General features: G+C 43.6%; 1 protein-coding gene across 7 annotated transcripts in view; it reads left to right on the forward strand.

Moving 5' to 3' along the window:
* Window positions 1–1,664: 1,664 nt before the first annotated feature.
* The window catches only part of RBPMS (RNA binding protein, mRNA processing factor), a 185,899-nt gene continuing 163,366 nt past the window's right edge, over window positions 1,665–24,197 (forward strand). For 4 of the 7 annotated variants that reach the window (XM_054497943.2, XM_063668605.1, XM_063668607.1 and 1 more), the window contains exon 1: window positions 1,748–2,395. In XM_054497943.2, the coding sequence (XP_054353918.1) occupies window positions 2,330–2,395 (66 nt within the window). In that variant the 5' untranslated portion in view covers window positions 1,748–2,329. Of the gene's footprint in view, window positions 2,396–24,197 lie in introns of all 7 variants that reach the window. The other 3 variants (XM_054497942.2, XM_054497944.2, XR_010127163.1) reach the window with 3 other exon arrangements.

The following is a 24,197-nucleotide window of genomic DNA, read 5'->3' on the forward strand; positions in this document are numbered from 1 at the left end:
TTTCCTTGCTTTCTATAATCGGAAAGAGGATTCTGAGAGTGTCTTGGCTCCATACCACTTTTTTTTTTGTCTTTTCTTTTTTTCCCCTCTTTGTGGAGAACAGGGTCTCACTATGTTGCCCAGGCAGGTCTTGAACTCCTGGACTCAAGCAATCCTCTTTCCTCTATCTCCTTAAGTGCTGAGATTCGAAGTGTGAGCCACCATACCACTTTAAACTCCCTAAAGGGAGGGTCCTTATCTGCAACTCCCACAGCCACCCCCACCCTATCCCCAGCAGCACTTAAACCAAGTATAAAGAATGTCTGGTGGGGGGTGGGGAGAAACAGTTAAGCAAATACTGTAGTTGGAAACTGTTACCGGTGCAAGACAGGAGCAGCAGGCTGGGACGGAGAATTCCTGGGAGTAAGAAGTGGGACAGAACCCACTGATACATGGAGTTCCACATTTATACCTTTGTAGCAGTCAAATCTAAGAGTTTAACACGGTGGTTTCACATTGTAATCCCATCAGTTTGGGAGGCCAAAAGCGGGAGGATCACTTGAGGCCAGGAGCTTGAGATCAGCCTGAACAACAAAGTGAGACCCTCATTTTTCTTAAAAAAAAAAAAAAAAAAAAAAAAAAACCCAGAAGCTTAAACGATCGAGTATTGGAAAAGCTTTCTAAGGCCCTGGAAAAATAGAAGTTTTCTTAATAATAATGTTAGCTTCCATGTATTGTAAACCTAAACGAAGCAAGAATAAACGCTGGGTGCTGTATATAGCTCTATCAACCTATAATCACCTCGAAAACTCTAGGAGACACTTTCAGCTGCTCCCATTTCACGGATGAGGAAACAAGTACGCAATCCTGAAGTTGGTGCAAAGCCCAGGCCCCCTTTCTTTTTCAAGCGTGCTTCCAGCCTCTGAAGTTCCTCCGTACGGACCCCCAGCTCTGTCTGCAATAAGGAATATTCACTTTGCCAACAAATATTTATTGAGTGCCTACTATATACCCGCTAGCTCGTTTAAATAGCCGTGGGATTAAAAAGATAAATAGGGAGGGATTTTTTTTTTTCTTCCAGGAAGGAGCTTTCTGAAGGGTGAGGGAGAGGCCAGGTAAACAATCCCAGAACAGTCTGGTGAGAGTTGGGAGAGGAGTCGGGGGCCGCGGGACGCCCAGGAAGCGAAGCGGGGAAGGCTCCGGGCGCGTCGCAGGACCCGCGCTGGAGATGGGTTTGAAGCCCTGTCCCGAAAAAGCCGGCCCGGAGTGGGCTGTCCCCGGTGTCCCTCGAGTTCTCATCCTGTCATTCAAGCAGCAGGGGAAGAACCGGGTCTGGCTCGGGAAGGGTAGGCTTAGGGCCAGGGGTGCAAATCCCTCGGTAAAAAGCCGGCAAACAAAAGTCGCACACATCCCAGCTCCCGGTCCTGGCCCCGGCGGGGCAGGGTCCCCGAAGTCCCGGGGCGCGCAGACGCCGGGGCCCCCGGGGGCCGAGGGAACGGCGGGGCCGGACCTCCCTGCCCTCGGCCTCCCGGGCCCTCGCCCTGCGACCAGCCGCCGAGTCGGGGGCTGGGGTCGCCGCTTCCGCCCGCGGCCCGCTGCCCCTCCCCGGCGCGCGCCATCCGGCCGCCGGCCCCTCCTCCCGCGGGGGGCTCCGTCCCGCGCCCCGTCCCTCCGCGCTGCAGCCTGCAGCCCACGTCCAGGGAGGGCGGAGGGAGGAGGAGAGGCGCGGAGAGGAGGGAGGGGAGAGGGGAGGGAGGAAGGCGAGAGAAAGGGAGCTGCTTCCATCCCGGACTTCCCAGAGCCTTCCTGGAGCGCGCACTCAGCGGCTCTCGGGTCCCAGCGTCCCAGCCGCGGCCCGCGTCCCTCCGCCCCGCTCCTCCTCCTCCTCCTCCTCCTCTCTAGGCACCCCCGTCCCCTCCTTCCAGCGGCTGCAGCCCCCAGCCCCAACTCTCCGCGCTTACTCCTGGGACGCGCGTCCTCGCCCCATCCTTTGCTTCCTTCCTTCCTTCCTTCTTCCTTCCTCCCCTGGCTCCCGCCCTCCCTCTCCAGGTCGCCCTCCCGGGGCCCGATTGTCTCGGTGTCCCGCTCCCGGCCCGCGCCCTGCCCCGTCTCTCCCTTGCACTTCCTGAGTCGCCCGCCGCCGCCGTCGCAGACTCGCCGCGGGAGCCCCAGCCCAGCCCAGCCCAGCCCGAGCCCGACAGCCACTGCCCAGGCTCCAGCTCCAGCCCCGCAGCCCGCGGCGCCCGCCCGAGGGAGCCCCGGCGCCCGGGGAAGGCTCCAGTGGGCTAGCGCGCCCTCGCCCAGCCCCGCGCCCCAGCCCTGCCCGGCCCGGCGAGGAAGGACCGGGAAGATGAACAACGGCGGCAAAGCCGAGAAGGAGAACACCCCGAGCGAGGCCAACCTTCAGGAGGAGGAGGTACTGGGTGGCTCGGTGTGGTGGCGGGGGCGACCCGGGACCCAGTGCGGGCGGCCGGCGGGGCGCGGGCCCGGGGCGCGGCGGTGGAAGGTTCGGGCATGGCCCGTGCCCCGGACGCAGCCCCGCAGTGTGGCCCGGGGAGGGTGGATCTCGGGAGCGTGTGTTTTTGTGTCCACGCGCGTCTGCGGGCCCCAAATTGCGTAACTCCAAGGACTTTTCGGAGACTTTTGTAAGTATAATGCTCAGCTTTGTTTGCCCGGGATTTAAAAGTGGAACCGAGAGCTGACTCCTGGGTGACCTCAGATGATCGGGACTCGGAGGGTCATGACTTGGGGCCGGGGCTGGAAATTGTGTGTGGATTCGGGGGGGGGGGCAGTTTAAAGAAGAAACTCGGGGAAAAGTTCTCGTTAAAAGATACCTCTGTTCCCTGCCCCCTCCCTTTCCGTGTTAAAAGTTCTTGGTGAAATATCTTTCTAGCCGAGGTTTTTTGGATTAATAGATAACTCATCAGCCACATTCTTCTCTGCTGAGTCAAAGACCCCGAACCTGGGCGGTGAACGCTTGTGATTTTAGGGGCCGTGCAGCTGAGGGGAGCAGAATAAGAGGGTTAAAAACGCAGCGATTCACCAAATGCTCATCGAGGGTATTTTCATAGGACTTTGACTTCTGAGCATGCATTTTAGGTGGTGCGTCCGTAATCATGATGAAAGTTTTGTGACTGCGGAGCGTTCCTTCGGTGGAAACAAAATTGAGTAGATGTGGTCAGAAGGGGAGTCGGACTCAGGAACAAACGTTTCAAAATTCAGTAGGATATTTGTGGTATCCTACCAAATGACTCTCTTTTTGCAGGTACGTTATCTGGAGTCCAAGAAATTATTTCTGGCGTACTTTTTAACACACAGTTGAGTTCTTAAACATTCTGGAGGAACTTGAGAGTGTGTGTAGATGCAGGAAAGTGCACGTCTCAATACGACCCGAAAAGATGCACACAGGTATTGCATCCTGATATAGGTGAACACAGAAGGTAAACGGATTCTAAAGCGTTAGGATTGTTGAGACACTGTGAAGTGTGTAAACTTCAATTTTGATAGTGAAACCAAAATCGCAGAGGAATTCATTAATATATACAACTTCTCTGCATATCGTCCACTTGGAAAATGGTAACTATTTAGATGGAGAAGGTAGAGGAGCGAGACTATGCCAAATAATGCAAAATAAATAGGAGATTTTACTCGTCGCCCAGTTGTATGGTAGTGAAAACCTAGATGAATTGCAGTCAGCCAAAAATTGCTTTTTCACCCGAGGACATTTTCTATTTTATTATAAAAGACTATTTGAAGAGTTGTTTACTTGCATGTTTTCTAATTACAATTGTAGGAATGCTACTGGCATTTCTTTTTTCAAAGCGATGGAGAGTTGAATGGTATGTTCTGATTTTTTTTCTTGAACTTTACTGGCTGCTTTGCTATTTATTTTCCCTACCACTTAAAAAAATTTTAAAATAATGACAAGTTTGCTTTTTTAGGAATTACTATATTTAACTAATTCACTTACCATATCAAGATAATCATCGCTTCAGAAATCTTTCTATTTCAGCTAGATGTGCAATCTGTTTGCTTCTCAGGGTTAGAATATTATATGAAACCATCTTTCTTTATTCACCTAGTTGAGAAAACTTTTTTTTTCCCCTTTTGGTAGGTAGCAAAAGAGATTCAATGTCCTAAAAATCATACCCACATTAAAATTAAGTATAGAAAAGTCACGTTTTTCTGCTTGACCCATCTTAACAGCTGCCAGGACCAAGGGATTGCCTGCCCTGTTCCTGCACGCTCCTCCGTCCTTGTGAGGTTGTGTATAATAATCGCTGTATAATCGCGGGCCATTGCAGCACAGTTGCTGCCTCTTTACTTGTCCTGTTATCAGACAGCGTTCCTTTTCAGGTAGGAATGGCCTGTGGCTCTAGAAAGTGTCGGTCTTTTTAGCATAACACTTGTTATGTAAAAAATAAGGGGACAGGTAGGAAGATTTCAGAACCCAAGTTGTCCAAGAGAGGTTGTGTACAAAACAGTTAAGACCATGAAGAGGGGGTTTATAATGTCAGAAACTGAGGAAAAGAAACTAAGGTGGCCTGAATGATCCAGGTAATTTTGCCTTAATTTCCTAATTTTGGTTTATATTTTGTTCTTGAAAAACTCTTAACCTCTTTTTTGTTTTTTTCTTTCTAACCCTGAAAGCCACAAGTAAAATAAATAGAGTATTTGGTGAGTGCCATTAATGTACCCGGCGTTACACAAAACCACTACACTGACCCTTTCCCTGCCCACCCATTGTATCAGCAACTTGCTCTTAAACACATTTAAAAACCTTGGCAGTGGACTCCGGTAAACAGAACACACACATACAACATATATATGTACACGTAATGACAAGAGAGGAAAAATGTGTTTTGTTGTAATTTCTGGTGGCCATTGAACTGACGTGGAAAAATGAGTCCAATCATCATTAAGGGAAAGTAGTTTATTTCACAGATCATGAGGGTGGTTTGGGCTTTCTCCACCTTGTAAAATCCAAGTTTGTTTTTTTCTGTGTCTCTAGTTTCGAAACGAATTCCTTCTATCAATCAGTGTATTTTAGCTTCTTTTGAGAGTTTCTAATGCTTACCCTGAAATAATTGTGCTGAAATGCCTCTTTGGTTCTAATTGTATAGAATGAACAGTTCAGGATCTAGGAGAATTTGTGCAGCTTTTTAGGATTGAAAGTTTTTGAGAACTTGGGCAGAACATGTATTAATACTTCTACTTTGGATAGCATTGAAAACTTTGAGGAAAAATAATTTAGGATTTGGCTAGCCAGTTGTGTAAGAGAGATGATACATTTAACTTTCCGGTTTTTAATGTATTATTACATTAAATACGTGTGTAATACACGTACAATGTATTATACGTGTGTGTTCCCTAAGCAAGTTGTCCTGTAAAGACTAACCAGCTGTCAAAATCTCACTGAGATTTATAAGGTTTGTTTATATATGTTTAGAGTATCATATCATTTCTTTTATTTTACAGTTGGTAAAATGATTCCTAGAATTTCTCTAATTGTGCAATCAGACTTTATAAAAATTGATATATAATAGATCCATAATTATTTGTCTTACTTAATCAGTTATAATTTATGAGTTTAAAGTATTTTCAAATATATCAAGACGTTTTCTGTCTTATAGCTAGAAGTAACTTATTTGTTGGTCACTGAATTTTCAACATAGAAATTTAGATTAAATATGTAATTTGGTTTTTATTTCTACTTTTATCCATGTCATTGAGTACTTTTCAGGCTGATTATAAGACATCTTTAAAAGGCCTTTTACTATATTGAAGCACTGGTGTTAATTTCTCCTTAAATTGCTTTGAATTGACTTGTACTTATAGTAAAACTAAAAAAGCAAAAAACATGGAAGTGTTGGAATGTTGATCAAAAAGATATGCAGAAATCATATAAAGTCAGTTCTTCGGAGGTTAATACAAACCTTTACTTTGCATTCCTTCTTTTAAAGTGCTAATTTTGCCAAAATATTGGGGTTGTAAAGAAAATTATTTCTTACAGTTGCTACAGAGAGGGTAATGTCAGTTTGATGTGGCCACCTAAAATTTTCATTGAGCATTAAAGTCAATCTACATTATGACTTCAGGAAGGTATGGAATGGTTTTATACAATTTAACCAAGATTGGGGATCTCTGTTATTCCAAGTCCAATCCAATGCGATAAATATATATTTCAATTGTAGAATAGGATTTGGTGACAACTTTTGAGTTATTTTTCCAGTAGCAGTTTAAACATTTCCCTGATAAACCCTTGTGTGCATCTGCAGTCTTCATTTCCAGCGGCATTTAGTTTTCAGATGGGTAGTTTGGAAGGGGTGGAAGCTCTTTTCTGGAGATGCTTCCACATGATTTTCATAGGTTCATAATAATTTTTGCTTTAAGGATAAAAGTGTTCAGTGCTGGTGACAAGGCAATAAAGCAGTGGTGATGTAAATTAGTGTAGCTTTTCAGAAAGGAGTGACACTATCAAAATGTGTTCAGGCCCTTTGATTTAGTACCTTTATTTTTAGAAATTTACCCTAAGAAAATGGTATCATAAAGATTTATATATAGGAATGATTTTTGCAGAGTGACTTATGACAGTGACAATTCAGAGGCACTCTGTATCTAACATTGGAAACTGCTAACTAAATCATTGTATAATTCCGGAAGGGAATATTATGCAGCCACTAAAGGCTCTGTTTTTAAAGAGAAAAATACATGGATTATAAAATATGTATTATATATAAATACATATTTATTATGTATTACACGTATGTGGTTATATACTATTCTGTGTGTTCTGGAGGTTAGAAACCTGAAGTCAGGGTGTTGGCAGGGCCACCTTGCTCTCTAAAGGCTGGAGAGGAGAACCTGTCCTTACCTCTTTGAGCTTCAGTGGCTCCAGACATTCTGAAGACTATATTTTTATTCTCATGTTGTAATATTAAATGAAAAGAACTGATTTTAAAGTTTTATACTATGTGATGCCAGTTCTCAAATAAATGTGTAGTCATTCATAAAACCAAACATTAATAAAATGTATCTGATTGGTGGATTACAGATCATTGCTATTTACTTTCTGATGCTTTTCGGTGCTTAAGTTTTCAAAAATGACCATGTGAACAAAAAGAATTAAATGTCTTTTTGCTTTGAGGGTTTCCTTGAATCGTGATATTCACAAAACCGAGGTTGGTCACATTTAGTTTTGCTTACAAGCCTAGCGGTGAGAATCAGGCCTGCCTTGTTCCTCAGACATAGTCTTTCTTAGTACTATTAGTATTTGTCTTACTCATTCCCTTATCTTGATTGTGTTAGTGATCTTCAGCTGCTCTCCTGTTCCGATGCTCTTCCAGAGTCCATCCTTAACACCATACTGCTGGGCCCTCCAATGCCCCGAATCCTTCAGTGCTACTTGGTACTCCACAAAGTCAAGTGCGCACAGGGCGTTCGGGATTGCCCTCACCTACCTGTATACTGTAATCTCTTTGCTTCAGCCTAGGTCTTCCTCTTCTCTTCTCTTGATCTAGTCTGAGCTGCTTTCAAGCCAGGATTCAAGTTTTTCAGCCTACATTTTTGCAAGATCCCCCTCACCTGAATGTCCCATCCTATAGAGATGATTTTTCCTTAGAATTTCAGTAAAAGTTACTTTCTGTTATGTCCATTTAACTCCTGGTTATTATTTTTTCAGCTATTTATTTTGTATGGGTCTATGCCATTGTACAGTATTCCCAATGTTCAGCACCTACCCCAGCACCAGGTAAATCTCCTCTGCACACATCCACGCTTACATATATACTAGTATATAATTCTTTGTAAATATATATGAAATAGCCTTATTGGTGAGGTTGGTGATTATGAGTTTGTATAGGTAATAAGAAGCAGCCACTTGTTTAATATTGAGGATCCCTTCTGCACTCTGCACTGGGGAATTAGAGAAGGCATGGATGGATCGGCTGGAAAATTACTTCCATCCCTTTGTCATCAGGAACCTCCATTTGCAAGCACAGGTGAGCCTGCCTGGTCCATCAGATAGCCACTGTCGGTGTGGGACTGCTTGTCCCAAGGTGCATTTGGGTTTTCACCATTAGAATTTGGTTTCTGCTGTGGAATTCCATTTGACCTTTTGGACGAGGGCTTCCAGAAGCCTTGGTTAGGTGGAAGAGCACGGACTCCCTGTATTCCCAAACAAGCCTGCTCTGTGTGACAGCCACTTTGGAATGTTTGTGTTCAGTTTCATTTGGCACCTTAGTGTCTGCCTGGGGGTAGGGGAAAGGGAATGCAAATGTTCCTCTTGAACAGTGCTTGCTTTGGTCAAAGAAAAAACCTTAGGAAGGAATGAGGAGAATGAACCTTAATAGCTGGTGCAGAAGTGGCTGCATAGCTCAGTGGGCTTGAGGCCATCTGGGACCAGGTATTTAAAATGGATGCTATGTTGGTATGAAGATGTCAGTCCCACGCCCCTGGTGGGGATGAGCTTATTTGTCATATGGGGATAACTCCCCATACGACATCCCTAAAGTGTACCAGGAGAATATTGTAAACAATTTTATTGCACTGTATTGTCTATGTTTGGCGGTGGAGGTGGGAGGTCCTTGATATTATCTGAAACGTGAAGCTGAGTAAAGGGGATATGTCTGTGGTATCAGAAGAAAGCTGCTTGGCTTGTCAGTGTTGCTGATAGCAGGAAAAAGGAAATACTGAAATCTTTAGCCTGCAGAATTGTCAGAAATCTTTATCTATTCATTAAATAATTATCTCCTAACTTTTATTGAGTATTTACTATGTGCCAAGCACTCTTCATATATTATCTTATTTCAGCCTCACAACAAGCTGGTGAAGGAATTATGATTGTGCTTCTTTGATGGGGAAAGGGCTGAAGCACTGAAAAACTATGGAGCCAGGGTCTTCACGTGCAGATTCTAGAGATGCCAAGATCTGAGAGAGGCAGTTCCTGTCTTAACATTGCTCACAGTTTAATGGTGATGCCCCTGTATAAACAAACAGGTATAACCATGCCCGGGGTTAAAGTAGAGGTAGTTGAGTTGAGCACAGCCAAACCTGCAAGGAAGGGATCGAGCTGTGTCACAGAAAGCTTTAAAGAAGTTTAAAAAGTCTGTTCTTTAAAGATGACATATGAGCTAAATCTCAGTTAAGATTTTGACTGATGAGAAAAGGGTTCAGACAGTGGGGAAAAGATGCGCTACGCAGGGAATTCGCTCTGTGAATGAACACACGGAGGCTTCAAAAGACCCTTTTGGGGAAGAGCAAGCAAGGCATGGCAGGAGAGAAGAAGGGGAAGGAAGAATGAAACTGGGGAGGGGGCATTGGCCCACAGTGGGTGGAGGAGCTGCCTCTGCATTAGGGAATTGGACTCTGTCCTCTGATGGGGCACCGGGGTGGATGTGCCCCAGAAGGCAGCAATCTAGGACGTCCCAATGGGCAGGGTGATGTGGCGAATTTTGGAAAAGTTGTTGAGAATCATTCTTGCAGTGAGGTTTCTGCTACAAGAGTCCTGGTCTCAAAGTGAGGCAGCAGCCTGGCAGTGGCAGCTGAGGCAGAGATGCCAGGTGTTCAGGGCCTAGATAACTGTCAGATGTGCGGGAGAGAAGGTGAGGAGACAGCCTAGCAGCCTCTTGGGTTTCTCCTTCGGGTGACTAGCTAAGTGACAGTTGTATTTGTAGAAATAGAAAATAGAGATGTGGAAAGGGTACGAAAAGAAGGTACCTAGGAGATGAAGATGTTATTGAGTCTGGGGTGCAGAGGAGAGGTCTGATCTTGAAATGGGATTTTCAGAACAATTCAAGAACATAGAGCTGATAATTGAAAGCGTGCATAATGGGAGTGAGTGCCCAGAAAATGGAATTCCTACTTTCTAGGAAACCCTGTGAGGGTTAGCAAGGAAAGAGATACAAAATTTAGTGAAAATTTGGAGTCATGTTAAAAAGTGTTTGGGAAGGGGAGAGAATTGAAAATAATCAAGAAAAATGGAAACTTAAATTTAGGAACATAAAAATGTATTACATATAATCTGCCTGTTTTTAAAGGGTTTGGTATACTTAGCCATTGGAAAGCCTGAGGGGGAGCTTAGAAAAATCTGATATATAGTCTTTCTCATATGCTTTTTTTTTTGCTTTAATCAAAACTCAGGAACCTGTCTATAAACCTCCCAAACTTGCCATTAATTCCCAGGCTTTTACTTCTCCAACTCTTCATTTGCCAACCCTGCACCTAAAAGGGAAGATCAAGCTACCATAAAATCTGGAGAGGCGTGAGTTTTTTTACAGGATAAAATTTCCAAGTTGCTTTTATCTTTTTTGACTTTATTGGGGAAAAGGAAGAGTAGGATGAGCCTTTGGCCAGCAGCCCAAAGACATCTAATCTGTGGGTCATATTTTCATTTTCTTTTTTTTTTTTTCTTTGAGACGGAGTCTTGCGCTGTCACTCAGCCTGGAGTGCAGTGGCGCCATCTCACTGCAACCTCCACTGCCTGGGTTCAAGCAATTCTGCTGCCTTAGCCTCCCAAGTAGCTGGGACTACAGGCACACGCTACCATACCTGGCTAATTTTTGTATTTTTAGTAGAGACAGGGGTTTAACCATATTGGTCAGGTTTGTCTCAAACTCTTGACCTCAGGTGATCCACCCACCTCGGCCTGCCAAAGTGCTGGGATTACAGGCATGAGCCACCATGCCCGGCCATATTTTCATTTTATTCAATTTATACTTTAAAAGTTTGCTGCCTTTTTCAACCCAGCTAAGTGTCAGCTCAAAGTAGTCCAGGAACTTAAAAAGAAAACAACTTGCATTTGTATTTCTCTTAGGTTTTAACTCTACTGCACCTATTATGGTGATGGTGCATATTGTGTAAATGCTAAAGAGAAAAAGGAAATGGCAGTAATAAATGCCAGTCACACCAGGAAGATGGATTCAAATTCCAGGTTGTAATACAGTATTGTTACACAAATTTAAAATGCAAAGGGAATGCTTAGGCAGTTCCATTCTGTCAGCCTTTAGGGTTTTGCAAAGGTATGAGACATCTGAGAATCTCCAAAATGAGGTCTGGCTCACCAACCTCTGCAAATAAGTTATAGGACAACTTTACTTTTAATTAACTTTTTATTTCTCATGAGTTGATTTTTTTGTGACGTTCCTCTTGATTTTCCCAGATTCTCGTGTCACCAGGGTAGATAGGCTGGCAGTGGCCAACGTTGTTCTAAGAGAAATCCTAAAGACTACCCAATTTTTTTTTTTTCTTGAATCCGCGGGATCCTGTTTTGTGAAAATTCTTCTTACGCCCACCTATAGGATAGACAGTGGAGGCCCCCCCGGGAGAAAGTGTACACGGAAAGTGCTATCTAATTACAGAAGTAGCAGAATTTCCTTTATGCTCAGGGGAAGTGCTACAAAAGTGTAATTACTTTACCCAGCATGTGTGATTTACGGGACTTAAAATGTGTGAGTTTCCAAAGAGGCATCTGTTTTTAAATACAGTATCCCTCCCAGCCAGGCAGGATGTGTTTGGGGAGGTGGGAGTGAGGACATGTACTTCCGTCCTGTGCCTGCTGCAGGATGCCTGGTGACGGGACTGAAACCACTGGTACTTGCTGCCCCTCAGAGTCTAGCTTGTCTGAGTAGAAGGAAGAAAATCAGCAAAGGGCTGGAATCTAGTCAGCTACTCCCAGACCGGATCATCCACTGCTCTCCTCTTACCTTCCCAAGCCAAATTCTTTTTCTAGGACCTCCAAGACTTTTCCCAGTAATAAGCAAAAGAATTGTTAGAGTGAATCCTGAGACCATTTTTAAAATTTATTTTTCTTTCTTTTTTTTTTTTTTTTTAACCTGTTTTTATTTGAGATGGAGTCTTGTGGTGTTGCCCAGGCTGGTCTTAAAACTCCTGGGTTCAAGCGATCCTCCCGCCTCGGCCTCCCAAAGTGCTGGAATTATAGACGAGACCATTTTTGTTGCACAAATTTTCTTTTCAATCTTACTTTTCCTAATATGCTTAAGAAAATCAGTGGGAGAATTGAAGATCAGGTGCAGTGGCTGGGCCAGGTGGCTCACGCTTAGCACTTCATGAGGCTGGCACTTTAGGAGGCTGAGGCAGGCAGGCAGATCAGTTGAGCCCAGGAGTTCGAGACCAGCCTGGGCAACACGGCAAAACTTCATCTCTACAAAAAAATTAGCCAGGCGTGGTGGCGTGTGCCTGTAGTCCCAGCTACTTAGGAGGCTGAGGTGGGAGGATTGCCTGAGCTCGGGAGGTCGAGGCTGCTGTGAGCCATGATCGCACCACTGCACTCCAGCCTGGACAGAGTGAGACTCTGTCTCAAAAAAAAAAAAAAAAAAAAAAACACCAGGTGCATATCCAGATGTAATCAAACCTGTAAAAGCACGTAATGGATTTTGCATATTAATGGATTGATTAAACATTTATGGAGCTGGTGTCTACTCTGCTTTTAACATTGCTCTTTGACAAACCATATGAAGTGTTGCCATCCCGTGTTTTGGGATAAGAAAGCTGAGGCTCTGAGAGATTAAGTAATTGGTCTGAGGTTTTACAGCTGGTGGATAGGAGCTTAAAATTCTCCAGTGGCATATGAGGTTCATGTGATCCGGGCCCTGCTGGTTTCTCTGACCTCATCTGCCAAGAATCACAGCCTCATTCATTATGCTCCAGCTGCCTGGGCTTTGGTTAGGTGTCTCCAACTTGCCAAACTTGTTCCTGCCTCAGGGCCTTTGTGCAAGCCATTCTGTATGCCCGGAAAGCCCTACACTCAGACGTTATCAGCCTCATCCTTGCCATTCATTTAGATCTCAATTCAGATGTCACCCCAGAGAGACCTTTGACCTCTAAGTTTAAAGTAGCCCTATATTCCCAACCTTTTATTTTCCAAATAGTACTTCTTACCTCCTGACATTGCCTTATATGCTTATTGTACTTATTTGGTACCCCTGGCAGCAGAGACTGCCTGCCTTGTTTAACACTGTACAAACCTCAGATGCCTAGGACAATGCCCAGAACTGTCCAATAAGTTTTTTTGTGAATTGACTAGAATGTAAATCTGCTTGACAAATGCCAAAGCCTGTCTGATACACTGTATCATAAACCTTTTTCAGCAGTTTTCAGATTAAACTTTATATTTCTGCCTTGAAGATGATCACTTCTGATCCTCATCCCCACTTTATTACATACAAAACCGCAGTTATCATCTCACACCCTTTTAAGCTGGAAATATTCAGACGGTAAGTAATAAGAGCCCTTGTGGGGGTATGCAGCAGTTTTCCACACATAAACGAATCCTTCCCTTTTGTCCACTTAGAATGGGAAACCTATTAATTCCACAGAACGAGGAGAGGGATGTGGGCCTGGCGTGTAGGGAATGCGTAAGTACCAGTAGGGCAAGGTGAATTTGATTCCTGTTTTGCAGATGTGACTGTTAGGTTGTTAGGGTTAATTTAATAACCCAGGTGGAATTGATTTGGAGATAGACTTAGCACTTCTGATCCTCTGACTGGGTCTAGCCTCCAGCTCAATATACCGTCCTCAATTTGCCTACAAGAAGAAAAAGATCTGAAGCTCAGCGTAATGCTGGCTTTAGCTGGAAGAATCCAGCCTTTAAGCCATCTATATGTGTAGCCATGAAGGACCTTCTAATCTGTCTTGTGAGCCCTTATGGGGCCACCTCACAGCAACAATTTATGCCCACGTGTCAGCCTCACAGACTCAGGAGCTGTTTCTATTCATTGTAAAGCAGACCAGATGACATTTCAGGATGAAAGAAATATAAGTCATCATTACATAGGGCATCAGGCTAACAAGTCACCTGTTAGTTGAGCAGCAGACTAGTTAGTGCATTGATGAAAATGCAGACCATTGGATTATCCTCATTTATAGCATTTATGTCACGCTTGACCTTCAACAAACTTGGTTAACTTAACCATCGTCCATTACCTGATAGTCTTAGAACCAATAGTATGTAAATCCTTATAGAAGTTATTTCTTGACCAGTCAATTCATGAGTATTCTTTGTTTTCTCTCTTATTATCTCATTATCTCTTTGTTTCTAAGGGACCTAAGACAAGCCACTGAAGCTGCTTGTCTTTGACAAGTCATTTTAACCTGTTTCCTTAACTAAAAGGTAGGGATTGTATAGACAACGCCTGTTGTGCATTAAAAGAACCATAAATCTCATTTTTCCACTTGCATACCACTTTCCGTTTCCCCATTGTGATGCAGAAAGCTGCCGTAGCGTGCCAAGACACATCCAGGGTGGGCTGTTTGGGGGGAATGGTTTTAATTTTAAGCCTTTTAAGTGAAAACCCTTAGACCTTGCCTCTGTTTTGTTAAATTACGATTCTAACAAAATAAGGAAAAATTAGTGAAGCACTAGACTTTGGAAACTCTTTCCTGTATATTTGAAATGATTTTCTTAAGACTGCTTTTCTTACCTGAAATTGTTTTGTTTTTTCCTAAGCAAATGAGTGCCTCTCCTTGGGAACTGGGTGGGAGTCTCTGGGTGTGAGAGAACAGCAGGAAATGACCCTTTCTAAACAAAAGGACTCTTTAAGGCCTATCCTGAGTCTTTGTGTTTTGAGGAGGGGTTATGCAGAAAACCAGAGCTAGGAAATGAATCTCTGCATTAGCCATTCTAATGGGGGAAGGGAGAATGGAGAACATTCTCTCCTTGCACGCCCTCCCAAGTATCTAATGCCAGGGAACACTTACTGTGCGATCCAAAGAAGTGCAAAAAAGACCCTAGGAGCTGAGGTGGTGGTTCTTCAGGAGTGCGTGGCTTCAAGTCCCCTAGAGGAAAGAAAGAACCAGGTTGGGCAGAACGATACCCAATGTGATGTTCAGCTTTAACCTGGGCTTTCAGAATTTGCTTGAAAAAGCTCGTGATCAACAGAATGCAGAAATAAATACAAAATGAGGAAAGTATGAGAGGGGTTTTGCAGGATCTATTTGTCATTTATATCTTTTGTTTTTTTTTCTCAAGACGGAGTCTCGCTCTGTCACCCAGGCTGGAGTGCAGTGGTGTGATCTCAGCTCACTATAACCTCTGCCTCCTGGGTTCAAGTGATTCTCCTGACTCAGCATCCTGATTAGCTGGAATTACAGGTGCCTGCCACCATGCCCAGCTAATTTTTTTTATTTTTAGTAGAGACGAGGTTTCACTGTGTTGGCCAGGCTGGTCTCGAACTCTGCTGATCTCAAGTGATCCGCCTGCCTCGGCCTCCCAAAGTGCTGAGATTACAGTGCCTGGCCCATATATATGTTTATGATCGATTTATCATATATATCTTTATGATCTGTTTATCCATAGGTAGAAGTTAGAGTGTTATGATTTGCTAATAAATACCCAGTAAATAAATCAAAGATTTGAATTACTGTGTTAATGAGAAAATGAACTTTGAGGAATGCAAGTCCTTTTAAATGATCAGGTCCAGAGGGACTTTCAAATGAGACCACAGTCACGTCCTACTCCCCCCTTGAGCTATATATTCACCTCTCTGTTTTCACTGCTTGCTGTTGCTACAAGTAGCTATAAATTAACCTAATAATGCTGCACTGGACAGTGTAACTCACTCTATAGTTTAACAATGTATATAGCCAATCACTGATCAGTATAATTTGTGTAAACCAATGAGAATTCCTGGTAAACAACTTTATATCAGCCCACTCCCTTGTCCCTGCTCCTTTTTTTTTGCCTTTAAAAAGCCACTTGTAACTGCTTTTTAATTGGAATGCATAAGCCCCTGGGTTGCAGTCTTCAAGCTTGGCCAAAATAAACTCTACTTACATTAATTTTGCCTCACCTTTTATGTTGCTATCAACTTCTTTTCTCAATCTAAGCTGAAGAGGGAATTAGTAATCATTGCTGTGTGAGGTAGTGGGTCTGTGATGAAGAAATGTTGAGCCTTGCCCTGCAGTGGAATGTTCCCGCCTCTCCTCACTTCAAAGTGACCATTCATTGTATCAGTATTTGTGCAAGGAGATCCCAAATTTAAAATGCTAGAAAAGGGGATAGGTCTTATCAAAATTATTTTGCCTTTATAAATTCTTGCTGTCTTGGAGCAATGAACTTCTCTGCTCTTCCAGGGACACTGCTGTTTTTTTTTTTTTTTTTCAAGGAATATAAATCTCACTAATAATTAGAAACACACGTCTTGAAAATGGTTTTGTGGTTTACTTCATTTTCAGAACACTTGAAAACGACAAACATCTTTTCTAAGAAAAAGCATTGTTTGTTACACCACCACTGTTTGTAGGCTTTTCATTGTAACTATATTTTTAGAAAGGCTGGCTCATGTGTTTGATGGGGACTGTGTGTTGAGGGTAGGGGTCTGGTTTATTTACTCCACAGCACCAGATGCTTTACAGAATTAAAGATAAGATTAAAGCTGCCACTCAGATCCCATTATGAAAGGGTTTTGTTTATATATTAAAGGCTTGGAAGACTCTTTATCTTAGATATGAAGCCAGCAATGCAGTATTCAAAAGAGATGTGATCATTGTAAGTTCCAGAGTTGATAGGGAAAAATTATTCTCACTGAAAATCCCAGTGTCTGAAGTGTTGGTAGGTTTTCTTCATTTTTTTTTTTTTTTTTTTTTTTGAGACACTGTCACTGTGTTGCCCAGGCTGGAGTGCAGTGGTGTGATCTTGGCTCACTGCAGCCTCCGCCTCCCAGGTTGAAGTGATTGTCCTGCCTCAGCCTCCCAAGTAGCTGGGACGACAGGCTCCTGCCACCGCACCCAGCTAATTTTTGTATTTTTAGTAGAGACGGAGTTTCACTATGTTGGTCAGGCTGGTCTTGAACTCCTGATCTCAGGTGATCTGCCTGCCTCAGCCTCCCAAAGTGCTAGGATTACACATGTGAGTCACCGCACCCAGCTGGTTTTCTTCATTTCTTTTTTCTTTTCTTTTTTTTTTTTTTGAGATGAAGTCTTGCTCTATTGCCCAGGCTGGAATGCAGTGGTGCGATTTCAGCTCACTGCAACCTCCGCCTCCGGGGTTCAAGCTGTTCTCCTGCTTCAGCCTCCCGAGTAGCTGGAATTACAGGCACATGCCACCACACCTGGCTACTTTTTTTGTATTTTTAGTAGAGACGGGGTTTCACCATGTTGGCCAGGCTGGTCTTGAACTCCTGACCTCAAGTGATTCCCCGCCCCCTCCCCAGCCTCCCAAAGTGCTGGGATTACAGGCCTGAGCCACCATGCCCGGCCCTCATTTTCTTAATACATTGTTTAAACTCCTAATTTGAGAAAGGTTAATGTATAACATTGTAACAATTGGTAAGATACCAATTTACAAATATGGAAATATATATCAGATTCATTTAGAGGAGGTTGTATATGGTATACGATTGGCATATGTTTTTCATTCTGAAAGTATCAGTTATTTTCCTGTTATTATCTGTGGTAACATTGCTTGTATTTTTGTTGTTGTTGTTGAGACAGAGTCTCGCTCTGTCTCTGTCGCCCAGGCTGGAATGCAGTGGCGTGATCCCAGCTCACTGCAACCTCTGTCTCTCCGGTTCAAGCGATTCTCCTGCCTCAGCCTCCCAAGTACCTGGGACTACAGGCGCCTGCCACCACACTCAGCTAATTTTTGTATTTTTAGTAGAGATGGGGTTTCACTATGTTGACCAGGCTGGTCTCAAACTCCTGACCTCAGGTGATCTGCCTGCCTTGGCCTCCCAAAGCACTGGGATTACAGGCATGAGCCACCACACCCGGCCACATTGCTTGTATTTTTAAAATAAAAGATTTTAAAAAAAAGCGTGATCCATTCTCTAAGCTGCTTGCCACCATGCAATATTGAGAGTCAGAAGAATGGTTCTCAGATCCCGTGCATTAAGAACTATTTGTGTATCAGCCTTCTAAAGCATGGCAAATAAGACAACATACGCAGGGGAGACACGTTTCCTGGGATCATTTGTGGTCGAGATGGATTCAGGAATGTAGCATGTCTGATTTTATTGGGTGCAGGAACTGCTTTTTCCAAAGCTCTTGGTATTCATGTAACTGATGGTTAACCCCGAATCAAAGTGAAAATGTCCTGAGCAGGCATGTTTGTCCATTCTCTCCATGTTCTTAGATCATCAAAGGGAAGTTCTTGCCCTTTGCAAGACTAGCATCTGTTGCCATTTGGTCATAGTGCACCCAGCCTGCTGACTCTGTATCTTCAAAACAAAAACAAAAGCCAGTAGGGAGGGAGCAAAGACTCAGAAGTGCTGTGGGGCTTTGGAATACTGTGAGTTTCTGATTTTGGTAAATGTACATCCAAGATATTTTAACCATTAACTGTCCCCTCTTCTACATTCCATTAAACCCCACTGGCCTTTAATCAACAAGAGAATTTCTCTTCTAATATCTTGGGTTGTGATTAGACGGATAGAGGAATCCTATTGGTGTGAGCTTACCTTGAAGTCAATGAAAAAGTGTTATTTTTCCTTCTTTTTTTGAGACGGAGTTTTGCTCTTGTTGCCCAGGCTGGAGTTCAGTGGCACGATCTCAGCTCAGTGCAACCTCCACCTCCTGGATTCAAGCGATTCTCCTGCCTCAGCCTCCCGAGTAGCTGGGACTACAGGCATGCACCACCACGCCCGGCTCATTTTGTATTTTTAGTAGAGATGGGGTTTCTCCGTGTTGGTCAGGCAGGTCTCGAACTCCCGACCTTAGGTGATCTGCCTGCCTTAGCCTCCCAAAGAAAAGTGTTATTTTTCCATCTACTGGTACTAAAGTCAGCCCAGACAAAGCCTGGGTGCTGCTCAGTGCAGGAGACTCAGGCGTGGAAATGCAGCAGATTGACCTGGGTCCCTCCTCCCTTAAACCAGTACTCTGAAATCTCACCACGTAACTAACAAGCCCTGTACTTTCCAAATTGACATCACAATCATAGTCTTGCCGTGGCCGGGCGGGGTGGCTCATGCCTGTAATCCCAGCACTTTGGGAGGCCGAGGCGGGTGGATCACCTGAGGTCAGGAGTTTGAGACCAGCCTGGCCAACATGGATAAACCCCCATCTCTACTAAAAATACAAAATTAGCTGGACATGGTGGCACATGCCTGTAATCCCAGCTACTTGGGAGGCTGAGGCAGAAGAATCGCTTGAACCCGGGAGGTGGAGGTTGCGGTGAGCCAAGATCACGCCATCGTACTGCAGCCTGGGCAACAAGAACGAAATTCTGTCTCAAAAAAAAAAACAAAAACAAAAATAAAAATGCTTGCCGTAAATACCTTTCCTCCCTCCCCACGCCTAATGGATTAATTTTTAGTCTTATAAATTAGGAAATTTCTCATATAGGGCTGAGATAAAGAGTAAGCGTTATTGTTCATGTAAAGCCCTGAAATAGTTTGCCTTTATCGAAAGCTCTAGGATATTTTCACAATTCTTTTGTTGTATTAAAAATGTGCAGAACTACCTTCTACCCCAGGTGGTCCTCAGCAGAGCTTCTGTGTGGAGCAGAAAGTTTTCTCCTGGGATATTTTTTTCTATTTTAAGCCCTGTCTTATGCTTATTTCTGTTGGTCATTTCTCCCAGCATTTCTCAAAGGAAAGATAGTAACATATTGCTTCTATTTTAGGGATTAAAGAATGATAAATGTATGGGGTTTTTAATTCATGTTATATTTTAAATTGAAACTACCAAGATTCATAAGCCATTTGTTCATCTAATTGGATCACATTGTGTTCAAGTTTCTTTTCACTGTTTTTGTTTTTTAAAATACAATCTTAAATAGTTACCCTTTCTCTCCTCACCCCCATTAGAAAACACAAGTAAGCAAAAAAAAAAAAAAGATTAAAAAAGGAAACAATTCTATAATTCCCCCACAACCAGTGTTAATACCTCAGTGTGTATCTTTTACATGTTCTTTTCTCTGTGCACACATGGCATCTATCATCTATTTGAACAAAAATGAGATCATAATAGGTTTTCCATTTATTTCACTTAACAGTATGTTATGAACATCTTTGCATGCCATTGGATTCATTTCTCTCTCTCTCTCTCTCTTTGTTTTTTTGAGTCGTTGTCTTGCTGTGTCCTCCAGGCTGGAGTGCAGTGGCACAATGCGATCATAGCTCACTGCAGCTTTGAACTCCTGGCCTCAAGCCATCCTCACACCTCAGCCTCCCAAGTAGCTGGGACTACAAGTGTGCACCACTATGCCTGGCTAAGTTTTTCTATTTTTTCTGTAGAGACGGGGTCTCATTATATTGCCCAGGCTGGTCTTGAACTCTTGGCCTCAGGTGATCCTCCCTCCTCAGCCTCCCAAAGTGTTAGGATTACAGGCGTGAGTCACTGCATCTGGCCAATTGGATACATTTCTGCAGCCAAATTTTAAATTCTTCCTATTGTGCTATAGTATGGATGTGCCTTAATGTATTTGACCCACCCCTTATTATTGGGCTTATTATTGAACTTATTTCCAGCTTAAGTGGTATAAACAGTGCTGTACATCCTCCTAGCTAAATCTGTGTATACACCCTTAGTGATTTCCTTAGCTTCAACTCTTAGAAGTGGAATTTCTGGGTCAAAGGGCATGCATTCTTTTAAAGATATTTGATGTTTATTGCCAAATCTTCTCTAGAACACTATTTCCACTAAGAGAATCAGCAGGCCCATTCCTTGCATCCCCTGCCCCTGCCATTTAAAAATGTCCAAAGATTGCTCCCTCTCTGTGGAGTTTTTCATATTTGTGTCCCATCCGTGACTCAGAATTAATATTCCAGCCTCATCTGTATAACACCTGGATGTTATATAGTGACTTTTTTTAACCTCATTTGAAGACATATCCCAGTTGTGTTTCTTATACTTCACTGGATACAAAAATGCTTAGCAGATAATTTCTGGGGGTGTCATTCTTGAGTTTATCGGACACCGTGAAGTGTGTTGATTTTTGTGTGTTAGGTGCTTGCTGTATTTTTCTGGCTATTAATGTCTGACGATGAGGCCAGTATTTTAGGTGTTGTGAGTGCAAGTACAGAATTTGAGTCAGCTCTAACATTTGTCAGGTAAAGCAATAACACTGCCAATTAAAACTTCATTGTAAGATGCATCCTGATTTCATAGATGTTACAGTGTGGAAACATGTCTCAGAATCAGTGGATATATTATTCTGTCATCTACTTTTCTGGTCACATCATTGGTTTGCTCTTGAGATGAGAACAGAAACACACTGGTCAGTTTGACATAAGTTTTGGTGGACAGTGAACCAAGTACATCCTTGGAAAGAATTTTATAATTACAGTTGAATCAACAATGCTTCAATGCTTTTTTTTTTTTTTTTTTTTTTTTGGAAATAGGGTCTCTCTGTCACCCAGGATGTGGAGTGCAGTAGCGTGATCATAGCTTACTATAACCTCAACCTCCTGGGCTCAAGCGATCCTCCCACCTTAACCTCCTGAGTAGCTGGGACCACAGAGCTGTGTCGCCACACCCTGCTATTTTTTTTTTTTTTTTTTTTTTTGAGACGAAGTTTCACCCTTGTCACCCAGGATGGAGTGCAATGGCACCATCTCGGCTCATTGCAACCTCCACCTCCTGGGTTCAAGTGATTCTCCTGCCTCAAGCCTCCCAAGGAACTGGAATTACAGGCGCCTGCCACCATGCCCGGCTAATTGGTCTATTTTTAGTAGAGATGGGGTTTCATCATGTTGGCCAGGCTAATCTCGAACTCCTGACCTCAGGTGATCCGCCTGCCTCAGCCTCCTAAAGTTCTGGGATTACAGGCGTGAGCCACCACTCCCGGTTCACCCTGCTAATTTTTAAATTTTTTTGTAGAGATGGGGTCGCACTGCATTTCCCAGACTTTTCTCTAACTCCTGGCCTCAAGCAATCCTCCTGCCTTGGCGTCCCAAAGTGTTGACTTACAGGCATGAGCTACCATGCTTTGCCCCATAATGCCTTTTATTAGGTACAGACCGTGGCGTATATCTCCTTGTGAAAATGATTCTTTTCCTCCCTCTTCAAATTGAGGATGCTGCCTTGGAGGTCCAGCATGTTGCAGCTCCTTAAGTATTTCTCAGGATGAAGGAGAGACCATTCAGGGCAATTGCATCTTCCCTGGAGGGGCTGTTTTCACTGTGATGCCCGCAACATACCAAGAGCCAAATCCTGTCTGAGGAGTGCAGCTCCGGTCTCCCCATATGGGCAGGGCAATCACCATTAACCCCAGCCCACAGGCCTCCTTAATTGTTAACAGACATTCTGAGAAGTGCACGCCCTCCACAAAGCCTACACACATGTGTTCGAGTGTGACTCTAGGAAATGAGCAGATGTAATGGAAACCTCAGTATTGACTCACCCCGATTGTTATATATGAGTGGAATTTGCATCTCATTTAGTGTTTATTTCAGTAGATTCCAATTGAGGTCATGGAGTGCTGAATTTATATGCATCATAGCACCTTTCTCAAAGGAATTGGGAGCTCTTTTGCAAGATAAAAGATGTCTTCTTTTCCCTTAGCCCTTGGTTTTGTTTGGCAGATGGTGTAGGTGAAGAGAACATTAGTTGTGGAAGAGGTATGTATGACTCCCTTGGGTACAGTCATTGATATTTGTTAAAGACAGCCTGAGAGTCTGTTGTCTTGGCCTTTCTGGGGGATGGAGAAGTCGTTACTGAGAAGCAGTTTTCCTGCCTTCTTGGAAAGACCTCAGTCAACACAGGAAACAATGGGAGAATAACATTTGATCCTACCTAAACGGACAGCATTGTGTAATATGGGCAGAGAGGGCTTAGAAATTCAGAAAGAGATCAGTGTGGACCAGAATAAAAGGCTTTGAGAAAGAAAGGTGGACCTTGAGGAACTGGTAATATTTAAATAGAAATGGGTACTGGGTTAGGAGAGTTTCACCATCATAAAAGTTTGGGGCCTGGCATGGTGGCCAATGTCTGCAATTCTGGCACTTTGGGAGGTGGAGGCTGGGAGGCTGAGGTGGGAGGATTGCTTGAGGCTAGAAATTCGAGACCAGCCTGGGGAACACGATGAGACACTGCCTTTATAAAAAGTAAAAAAAAAAAAAAGATTAGCAGGCATGGTGGTGTGTGCCTGTAGTCCCATCTACTTGGGAGGCTGAGGTGGGAAGATTGCTTGAGCCCAGGCGGTCGAGGCTGCAGTGAACTGTGGTCTTGTCATTGCACTCCAGCCTGGACAACAGAGTGAGGCCCTATCTCTTTAAAAAAAAAAAAAAAAAGTTTTGGAAGTAAGAATGAATGTAGCACATTTACAGGAGCAGGGAAAAGCTGTATCTGTTACTTTTTAATGAATGAATTGTATGTATTTGGGGATACATTAAAAAATTTTTAGGCTGGGCGTGGTCCTCATGCTTGTAATCCCAGCACTTTGGGAGACCAAGTGGGAGGATTGCTTGACCCAGGAGTTCGAGACTAGCCTGGGCAACATGGTAAAACCCTGTCTCTACAAAAAATACAGAAATTAGCCAGGCCTGGCAGCGTGCACCTGTAGTCTCAACTATCAGGAGGCTGAGATGGGAGGATCAGGATCACTTGAGCCCAGGAGGTCAGAGCCACGATGAGCCATGATTGTGCCACTGCACTCAGCCTGGGCTGCAGAACAGGACCCTGTCTCAAAAAAAAAAAAAAAAATTGTTATTATTTGTCAATGTCATTGGTTTTCCAATCAGGCCTGTTCCACAGGTGATTAATATACAACCTGGGAAGAAGTTAGACACCTGCAGAACCCAATGCCAGTTAGCTAAGTCTTTTTTTTTTTTTTTTTTTTTTAACTCATTTGGGTCCTAGTATTCAAGGCCATGCAAGCTGTTCAGATGACCATACTGGAAAAATAAGGAATTTTTTTCTTTGGTTATTCTTCCATAAGTTTCTTTTTTATTCCAGCAGGGTGCAGTGGTGCAATCTCGGCTTACCGCAACCTCTGCCTCCTGGGCTCAAGCAATTTTCCCATCTCAGTCTCCTGAATAGCAGTCGCGCGCCACCACACCCAGCTAATTTTTGTATTTTTAGTAGAGACAGTGTTTCACCATGTTGCCCAGGCTGGTCTTGAACTCCTGAGCTCAAGTGATCATCCCCGCTCAGCCTCTCAATGTACTGGGGTTACAAGCGTGAGTCACCACGCCCAGCCTTAACTTTCTGGATGAAGCCATTTACTCCATAACTTTGCTTATTTTTTCCTGTTTTTTGTTTTCTTTTTTGTTTTTGTTTTTTTTTGGGTTGGGGGGGTGCTTCTTCATTCTGCCTCTTCAGAA

The sequence above is a fragment of the Pongo pygmaeus genome, chromosome 7 (assembly GCF_028885625.2).
Source record: "Pongo pygmaeus isolate AG05252 chromosome 7, NHGRI_mPonPyg2-v2.0_pri, whole genome shotgun sequence".
Classification (NCBI taxonomy): domain Eukaryota; kingdom Metazoa; phylum Chordata; class Mammalia; order Primates; family Hominidae; genus Pongo; species Pongo pygmaeus.